Source organism: Streptopelia decaocto (genome assembly GCF_964273445.1).
Source record: "Streptopelia decaocto genome assembly, chromosome: 17".
NCBI classification, from domain to species: Eukaryota; Metazoa; Chordata; class Aves; order Columbiformes; family Columbidae; genus Streptopelia; species Streptopelia decaocto.
Genome location: NC_138672.1, coordinates 9,836,366 through 9,846,658, shown reverse-complemented (window position 1 = coordinate 9,846,658; position 10,293 = coordinate 9,836,366). Strand labels below are relative to the sequence as shown.

Here is a 10,293-nt window from a genome sequence, read left to right as displayed (position 1 = left end):
AGAGGCAATTTGCTATAAAACAGAAGTTTCAACTCCACAAATCTTTTCACTGAGATGAGATTAAGATGACATGACCTTTCAATCGGGGACTGTTTCATCCCAAAGCACACCACTTGACAGGAAAGAGCCATTTCTCCTCAAAGCCGAAGATGTGCTGAAAGGCTGCACGTCGGGCATGGAGCGCTGAAGAGCGTGTTGGAAACGCTCCCCTTTTAATTCAGATTGGTCATGCACTAGTAATGGATTTTAGAACCTTTTTAAGCTGTAGCCACAGCATGAAAGTCACATTTCATTTATAAATAACAGCTCAAGATTTTCCATTACATTAACAGAGGCAGAAAACCAGCAGAGAAAATGTCCCTAGAGGACGACTTCAAAGGAGCTTAAAACACAGAGACTAAGGTCCCCAAAAAGATAATTCTTGCTTTGGTTACTCACAAACACTTCTTTTAATCCTTTGAGAACAAGTAGGAAACAAATGGGTCCAAAATCCAGGCCCACTGGTGTAAATTCAGAAGTTAGAATCAAGTTTAATGTTGTTTCTTGCCTGTAATTCGGACAGTACAAGGGTGGGAATCTTATATACAATAAAAATCCTCTCCTCGAGAATGGAGTAACAGATTCTGCACCTTTGCCCTTTCTTTTCCTCATTCTCTCTTTTCTTCACCGTTAATATCTGAAATGGTTCAGGCACATTTCTTTTGCATTCACATCCACAGCCATAAGTTACATGGTCGCATCACGTCCCATCTGAGGGGTTTTCTGTCTCTGTTCTTCCCGGGTGCTGTAAACAACAAAATTAGATGGTTACAATAATGGAGTCCAACCACTTCAAAGAAATGAAAAATCTCCTGGTATCTGCTAATTAGGATTTTAAAAATCTGCAGTGCACAAGATATTTTAGAGTCCATTTTATTCAGGAGAATTGTTAAATGTATAAAGATGAAAGAGATGGATTACAGGAAAATTAAATGTGGGGTTTAACTGAGAAATAATCATTTTCTATGAAAGATAATGACTCCTCTTGAGGTTAGTATCAGGATTTATTGACCCAGGAGGTTAATATTGATCAAAACCAAGGCAAACAAAATATTAGACCTTGAAGGGGAGTAGTCTTGATATTGAAGTCTTGCCACTGACTGAGCAGGTCAATATATCTGGGTGCCAGAATCTGAGGTTTTGAACACAGAATGGTGGGGGATATTAAACATGTCTGACACTCTATGTAAACATTTTTTATTCTCATCAGCAATGGCTATTTTATAGCTATGTCCTTCTGTATATAGTATCTTGCAAGGGTTCAGGCTTCACTCACAAACCTCATTGCAGATATAATAGTTATCTTCCTCAAGCATAACATACAGGGTAACATAAGGCAAACATTGTAACATAAAACAAGTCCTTCATTAATTCTTTCACTTATATAAAGTGATATTTTTAATACCTCTCATTCCAAACACAAGGATCCTGCTGCTGCTGCAAAACCATAGCAACAATAAACTGAAAAACTGTAGTGCTTCAATATATGGATTTGTCATTGTATCCAAGAATTTGTCTATGAGTCCAGGAGGAAAAAAAAAGTTAAATTCTACTGTAAACTGACAACAAGAAAACATTGATCTTCAAACAAATAACTTATCTGGATTAATTAATCAATAAGGATAAAAGTCAGAGGCTTAAAAAAAATAAATGTATTACTAGGGACATGAAAATAGTTTACAGGATAAGATCAACAGCTAATGCGCTTGGGGCAGAAGCTGCCTTTTTATTTCTGTTCATATGGCAACTAGCAAGGCAGGGCTTTGTAACATCCCCGGGAGCTGTCTGCAAAACAACAAAACTACTCCCATTCGCTAATGAGAACAGCAGTGTATACAATATAATCTGCAATTCTAGTTGGTTTCAGTAAAAGAAATAAGTAAGACATACATAGGGTTTATTTTATTATGGTCTATATATATAGGTTTGTTTATTCAGAAAACAATTCTATATGCATCAGTTCTGTTTTTTCTTTATCTGATCCCATGCACGTTGACTTGTTTTGACAGAGGAATTCATTGCACTTACACTGGTCAGAATATGGAACCTTTTGCCCTTTCCCGGCCAGCGAGGCAGTGTGTAACCTAGACTGGTTTTCTTTCACTTCTGATCCTCCTGCACCATTTGTGTCCTCTGCTTTAGGCTCTGCAAACCCTCCTCCCTGCTCATCATCTTCAGGGTATGTGCGGTCTCCTTTGAAAGATTCATCATCATAGGAATCAGAGTCTTCATCACCAAGGTAATTGGGACCATTTTCATCAGCCACCAACAGGTGTGAAATCTCCTCAGGTCTGACAAAAACACCACAGTGCGGAGGACACGCAAAATACTTCACCCCGTTGTAAGTTCCAGAATTATTGCCTTGAGCTTTGTCCAGTGCGACACCAGCCCAATGGCCGCTATCAAAGTTAGTCCGTCCTTTGAACATGAGAGATCCAGGCTGGGTCTGCTTTACTAACACTCTGTCCCCAATTTCAAATGCTAATAATGGGTCATCACTGTCCTCCTCAGCTTTAGGTGACATTAAGTATGTTTTGCATTGTTTAATTGTTAAGTCGGGACTTTTACTGGCCTGTCCAGAATAAATAGGATTTGACACAGTCAGAAACTCCAAATTCTGCAAAGGTGTCTCATGTTCTCCTTGTTGGTACTCTAATAAACCTTCCTTCACACTGAAAACATCTTTAGTTAAAGACTGTTCTGAGGCACTACCATCCTGAGTTGAAAAGGCATCAGTTGTCCCCCCATCGAGCAGGGGAAATTCTTCAGGCACAGCGTTATCAGGTAATGGGGGTAATGCATCCATTTGCAGTGATATATCTTCATCCATACACTGTCTGCTCTCTGAGACTGTCATTTGTTCTGGTGGAGATGGGAAATCATCCATACTGAAGGTAGAATCATCATTTTTCATTGCATCTGCACCTAAAGGGGCAGGAGGAAGATCTTCACTTGGAAATGACAAATCCTTTTTATTAGAGGATGGCAAGTCAGCACTTCCATAGGACAATACTTCATCAACAGGAGACAATATTTCTGACAAGGTATCCTCAGCAGTTGGAGGAAGACCCTCATCACTAATAAAAATTGTATCATCACCTTTGGAAGAGCACTTCTCAGCTTGAAACAATTGCTTTTTTGAGGAGACAGAAGAAAACATTCCCTCCCCTGCTTCCTTTATGGCTTGCTTTTCAGTTGTTGAGTCATTTTGATTTTCTGTAGCCACCCTTTGCAAAGACTCAAATGAATTATTCTCTGTATGGACTTCCTCAGAAATTCCTGGCGTGGATGTGGGCAGAGATTCAATCTCATCGAGTTTGCTGGATGTGAGTCTCTCATTCAAAAGCTGTGCATGGTTATTTTCACCTCCTGAAACTGACAGGTTTCTTGAAGATAGACATGCTAATAATTTGCTATTTGTAATGTCTTTGTCAGGTGGAAGAGACACAGGGTTCCTAAGTTGCTCAGTAACAGAATCTAGATGTTTCAGAGAACCCATCAGTGGAAACCCCAGTAGGTCTCTATTTTGATCCACAAATACACTGTTAATTCCATCATCCTTTTTCACCCTGCTAGTTGTAGAACTAGGTTGCTGCTGTTCATAGATCTTAGGTGAGTAAACATCATCACTGCATGAAGACCTGGCAACTGCGTCTTTACCCTGTTTTGTGATCTCCTGAGAACTGGTTTTGTTTCTGCTGTAGCTTTCTGAGGCATCCAGATGTGGCTCATCTGTTCCCTTAGCAGGGTTATCAGACTGGGAAGAATCTCCTGACTTTGTTTCAGTGGCTTTTGCTTTGTCTGAGGGAACGGAAGAAAGCAAATGATCAGCGCAACCGTGATCTGAAACGTCACCAGGGTATTTCTGGGAGTGCGATGAAGTCCTGGTGCTGTCATCTTCAGGCACCTCAGGTTCATCATGTTTGTCACTAGGTAACATTTCCTTTCCATTACTTACTGCTATTAGCATCTCTTTTGAAACATTGTGAAACACATCACCATTGTCATCAAACTCTTCTGGGATACTGACATCTGTGTCCTCTGCATTTTTCAGCTCTAATTCAGAGTCTGAAATGGAGCTTTCTGAAATGTCAATGCAAACTGCAGACACTTTCTGAAATTCTGGGAGTGAAGAACCTGATTTGGCACTCTCACATCTCAGAGAGAAGTGGTTTGACTTGGATGATGATTCAGTGGAAGCTAATCCTTCAGAAAATGCTTTTAAATTTAGTTCTTCATCAGAAGATTCATGGGAAACACCATCCAAATGCTCCTTGGGTGCCTTCCCTCCTATCAGAGATTCTTTCTGTACATCTTCTAAGGATGATGTAGCATCACCTGAAATACACAGATTATTCAGCACAGAAGGCAAATACAGGGTTGTTCTCAGTCATACAAAATAGCAGTGACTACAAGGATCTAAGGCTTGCTTCGAGTTTATGGCAGTGCTGTGCATTGACACTCTGCTTGTGAAACAGCACAAGACCCCTTCCCAAATGCATAAATTAAGTCAGAACACTAATAGTGAAACTGTGGACCACTGAAATCCATGGGAAAATTTCTCTTTGCCTGAGGGACAGGATTTATTTCAGACAATTTGATGTCCACATGCTCAAAGCTAGGCTTGAGAATCTAGTTCAAGTACAGTCTATGTCAAAATTCTGTCATCAAGACCATGGTTCCTAAATCTCCATTACACAAGTCTATAGTCTCCCTCACTATGGTATCTAGGAGTAAATGCAGAAAGATAGTTCGTGACAAAAATAACACAAATACAAAATATTGCTACCATATGTAAATATTTATAATACAGAGATTATGCATACCCAGAACTATACAAATTATATAACTGGCTCATATATAAGCAGCCAGCTTTATTTTTTATACATCCTACTGAGAGGAAGAAATATGAACTGAGGATAAAACCTGGAAACAAAAATAACTCCAGCATGTCTTGTTGAAGTCTATCTTCAACTGATCTATGTTATTTTAAAAAGAACACCCTTAAATTACTTTTAAAAAATGCCTCAAAAGAGTAAATTGTTAATGACAGAATCAGAATAAGTTATGATTTTGTTCTGAGGAAGCAGTATAATCATATCTCATAATAGACCTTTGAGAAATCTCCACCATCTTGCTTAGCAGTGATTTATATATTGAGCATAGTGAGCAAGACACCTGCATAATAAATGAGAAGATTGTCTCTCTCTCTCTGTCTGGATTAAAGTTTGATTGAAGTGGTTGAAACAGATTGGACATAATAGCATTAAACATGATTTACCAGTTCCTTGAAGTTTATTTTCTGCCTGAACCAGGCGTAAGTTACACAAAGTAGAAAGCATCTCCAAGCCTTCCACTGTGAACTTGCTGTCACATGGATTAATACCTTCATTGTCTTTAGGATCTGTCTTTGGGCTTGAAATCAATGCCTTTTCATTCAGCACAGATTCCTAGAATGTAAGTAGTTGAGACAGAGTTAATCTCTTAAGAGAAAAGAACTTTGCTGTTGGCAAACTGGCACCAAAAAAATTGTTAAGAGACCAGAGATTAAACCTACATGGTCACACCAAGGTATATAAGTGCATATGGACTCCATGGCATATATACCCACTCTGGGGCTGTGTCACTGCTGTAGGAAATGGAAAAGGACCAGTTTCTGCAGCTGCTATGGGCAAATAGCAGGGACAGGTGTAGTTTCTCCTGGAGGAACACAGCACCCACAGGAGATGGCTTGAACATATTGTCACCAGTTATCAACACAGAGAAAATGGAAGGGACTGGAGAGTTGTGGTGAATGAGCCCATGTCAAAATTCAGTCTTTAGCTGAAACACACAGAATCACACAGGCTAATTTCTACTTGATGTTCAGAACAGCCAAATGAGTCTTGTGCTGATCCTATCTTAAAGCAAATATAACCTAGGGCACTATTTCTTAAGGCAGAAATGGAATTCCAGAGGTGATCCTTACCAGAAACACACACTTCGTGCCTTCTCTTGAAGCGGGTGTGGATATAGGGTCATCCAATCTAGCTGAGTTTGCGTGTTTCAGAGGGAATAAGACACCACCCTGAGCATTAAGCTCTGAAAGGTATAATGTTCAATTAGAATGTTTCCAATGCTGCATTTTTTTTAACATGAGTAACTTGACTATGGTTTTTTGTTTAGCTCAAAAAGGCTTGTTTAAATACATTAATAGTTTGAGTAACTTAGTTTTGCCCAACACATTCCTTGTCACGCCAACAGAAGCTGAAAGGACCAGTGATCTTATTTATCTGATCACCACCTTATGTACCATCCAGTACTGCAAAGCACACTTCCAGAAGTTTCTGTACTCTTTCTCCCTTGCTTCATCTATATGTCTCTGCTACCTCAAAAAAACCCCCAACTTACACCTTTGTTACATCATCTTCTTGCTAATTCTGAACAGATATTGGTACAAAAACCCATGCTGAAGGTAACCAAGGACCAGGTCAACATCACAAGTTCTCTCTCATGGGCTAATCAGCTCAACAATCCTCTTCCAAGAGATCATTTGACCTGCTCCAAAGAACAGCTGAGACTTCAACTTCTGCCCTAAGTCCTTCAGTTTAACCAAGTACTCACAAACATGGTTTCCACAAAGTAATCTTTATTGGGTACCTGTGTTTTTGTAATCTTTACCCATAGAGACTGAGCCTGTGGTTTGACTGGTAGCACCACACACTGTCTTGGTCACCACCTCAGACACACAAGGACATCGCACACCAAGGGGCTGCTCCAAACCTGGGGACTCCTCTGCCTGCTCCTGGTGTTGTGCCAGAGTTTTCTTGTTCTCAGTAGAAAAGCTGTAAACAGATAAGGAATTAACGATTAGGAGTAGGTTTTGTGTTCCCAAGTTGATCATGACTAATCTGTATGATTCTATGAATACCCATTAATAAATGCCCAAATCAGCAGGGATTTTTCTGCATGTTGGAAAGTTATTTTTTATTTCAGTTTGCTTTCACTTCAAAAGGTGTTTCCCAACTCTTTTCATCCCCTTACAGCCCTGCTTATTAACTGTCTTCCTGGTCAGTATGAAAACATGAACATACCTCCACTGGTGGATAGATAGCACAATTATCACTCTACGCTCCTAGACAGGAAAGAGATCTATACGCAATCAAACAGCCGCCGGAGTTTGGGCGTGTTGCGAGTTCCAGCAGGGCCTGTCTGCTCCAGACTGACGCCAATATTCACTGTTCTCCTATGAGCAGGCTTGTCAGTAATAAGAAGTGAAAGCACAGCCAAGAAACCTTTTAAAGATTTCTGTGACTTGTAATCAATAACACCATGAATTATAGATCGGTTCCGTGCAGGGATTTATTTGAAAGCTTTTCCCTGCGGGGACTTAAGTAAATGCACAAATCTGACTCACCAGTCTGCTAAGGTCTGGGTAACACTGAATGAACGAGGTTTTTAAATTCATATAGATATATATTTGTCTTTAACTGCCTTTTTTTTTTTTCTTGAAGCAAGCTAGATTTTTATTCATCTGAGCCTGCTTTGGAAGAGTGCTGTTCTGAGCTGTATGGATACTGCTGGGTCCTCAGCCAACGGGGACACTGGGAACACAGTCCCTGGGGCACGGGACCAGCACTTTCTCAGGACAGTCTGACTGAGCTCCTGAATCACCTCCAACTGTGGGCACTTCACCTGACACCTCTGCGCTTCAGTTTAAGCATAAAATTAAGCCCCATGTAGTACAAAAGCCTCCTGTGGTTAAATCCTAAGTGAAACACAAACCTGCTCTGAGGAGTTAAGTGACACGTAGGCTTAGAGCCAGAGGATGACAAAGGAGTGAATTTCACCAATTAAATCAATACATGTACACAGACTCTAAATTTCAGGATTAAGGCTCTGATGTAGCTTGTTCTATTAAAGGAGTTAATATTTGTGCCATACAGAAGTATCGAGAGCATAATGTAACTCCCTGTAACCACCAAGAGGTTTTTTTTTTGTTTGTTTTGTGTGTGCGTTTAAATATCTATATATGTATATCAGCAGCAGTTCCTGATAAACTGTAAAGTTGTTGTAAATACTGCCTCAACTTTCTTTTAAAATTCAAGGTTTTACTTAAAACACATTTTCCCCTGCACAGAAGGGTACTTCATCTTTTTTAAAGAATGGAAGAATCTGAAATAAATACACTATTTCTTATTGATATATTGAAGTGATGAATGTATTCTACCTGAAGAATTTAATAAGGATCTCCAGCTACAGATCCAGACAGTTTACTTAATGCTGTTCACATACCTTGCAATAAACTGGTCCCTGCCTCAAGGAGCTTACTGGTTTGGACACCGGATAGTAGTTTGGACACATGGTGGACACACAAGTAAACAGTGAGGCAATATTGGTCAGAATGATAAGCAGTGATCTTGATGTATTAACTGCTTGAACACAGATTTTCAAAACTTATTACAGAACTCCATCTTGGGAGCATCTAAACTTGCACAATTATCTAGGATGTAACTGCTTCCATCTCTCCACTGGACTGGTTTGTATATCACTGGAAAAGGGTTTTACTTACCCCTTATATTTCTTGCTTTGTTTATTCTTCAGCTGGACACAACTCTCCCTATTCCCTGGCAGATCAGGTGTTTCTGTGTGGGCTGTAGACTCTGCTGAGGACGACAAGAACTTTGGGCTAGAAATAAGTCTCATTGTGTTCAGCTTGATTGTTTCTTCAGTTGCTGGGCTCCTTGTAAGCTGAAAGGAGAAGGTAATACATGAGGTTTCACCTGGGTTCCTCAGCTGTAGTGTCAGCTCTGAGTTCAGTCATTATCCACTCAAAAAAACCCACCGAGACATCTAGTGACTGTGACTGAATAACCTCTTGCTTCCCAGCCAAATTATGCAGCTTTCCCTGTAGCTGTGCTGTTGAATGCCTCATCATTAAGATTTCTCTTTGCTGCTTTAATAGGAGCTTTCTTTCTTGATGGGCTGCCCTGTAGATGTTTTGCAGGTGCTGGATTTCTGCCTAGCCAAAGCAGAAAAAGAAAGGAACATAAGAGAGCTAAGATAACAGAAATGAGACCTACCTAAAAATGTGTATAATATTTCTTAACATAAGGCACTAAAACCCACAAAATGCCCTGAAAATTCAATATGCAGGTTTGGTGTCTCAGAGGTGAGACCTTTAGAAGTGTTCAGGTCACTCAAAGCTACAGAATGCTTCTGATTTGCACTCTGTTTGCATAGGAATTCCTTCAAGTAAAGGAGAGGCTTGTACTACACAAGGAATAGGACAGAAATTTACTGATTACCAAGTGTAATTATGAGCCCAGCATTCCTCTCAGTAGCAGAAGTGGGACTACAAAATTAGCTGTCAGATTAATTTAATATATTTCAGCATCAGAAGTATAAATTTGCATACATTGGCGGAAACCTACATTATATGACCTGCTTGTTATGGCACAACTGGAAAAAACACACAGTGGAGTAGCAGGAAGAAAAAAACAAGTGTTTCTTTTCTTGAAGATTTACAGACTGCTGACTTTGACACAAAAAATACCTCACTGAATGTGGGAAGAAAAGCAGAATAATGCATGCGAAATGACAACAGTGACTTTAAAAACCAAACCAAACCCCACTTGCTCCAGCAACTCCAGGCATCTCCCCACATTGCATCCTTCTGCTGTTTATGAGATGAAATCCGGCTCCTCCAGCATTACCTGCTCCTGTTTCAGCTCCCTCAGGATTTTGTGCTGCTTTGCAGCCATGGCAGACGCTCCCTTACTGTCTTGCAGGTTTTCCAGACAGCTGGAGACCAGACAAGGGTGGGGATCATAATCAATAAATAATTAAATACCATGAATTGAATGCTCTTCAGAAAACAATGTTAGATATGGGAGCAAAGCTCCTCTCAATGCATCTGCAAAAGCAGCAGTAGCTATGGAAGACTCCACAGAAAGTTCTGGTGGACTTGGAGGACATGTCACCACCCTGGGGCTCTCCTGAGGCAACCAGACTTCCCTGGGCACACAGCACAGGCCGGTGAGGGACGCTGTGCATTGGGAGGGCTCAAAATGTACCTCATGGTGCCCCAGCCCAGTCCGTGCTGAGGGACACCTTGCTCCAAGGGGGCTCGTGCTGTCCCCAAAGGCACCTCAGCACTGAGGGACACCTCACATGAGGGGGACTCTCACTGTCCCCAATGGCGCCTCAGCCCAGTCAGCACTGAGGGACACCTCACACACCCCTGGAGGAGGCTGCAGTCGGGAGCTCAACTGT

The 10,293-nt window shown here is 40.7% G+C and overlaps 1 protein-coding gene across 1 annotated transcript in view; it reads right to left on the bottom strand.

Moving 5' to 3' along the window:
* Positions 1–1,958: 1,958 nt before the first annotated feature.
* The window catches only part of CCDC187 (coiled-coil domain containing 187), a gene marked incomplete at its 5' end in the record, with an annotated part of 31,742 nt that continues 23,407 nt past the window's right edge, over positions 1,959–10,293 (bottom strand). The window contains 7 exons of the mRNA XM_082067643.1: positions 1,959–4,377; positions 5,321–5,489; positions 6,008–6,120; positions 6,679–6,863; positions 8,591–8,769; positions 8,864–9,040; positions 9,735–9,822. Of these exons, the coding sequence (XP_081923769.1) occupies positions 1,970–4,377; positions 5,321–5,489; positions 6,008–6,120; positions 6,679–6,863; positions 8,591–8,769; positions 8,864–9,040; positions 9,735–9,822 (3,319 nt within the window). The 3' untranslated portion in view covers positions 1,959–1,969. The remainder of the gene's footprint in view (positions 4,378–5,320; positions 5,490–6,007; positions 6,121–6,678; positions 6,864–8,590; positions 8,770–8,863; positions 9,041–9,734; positions 9,823–10,293) is intronic.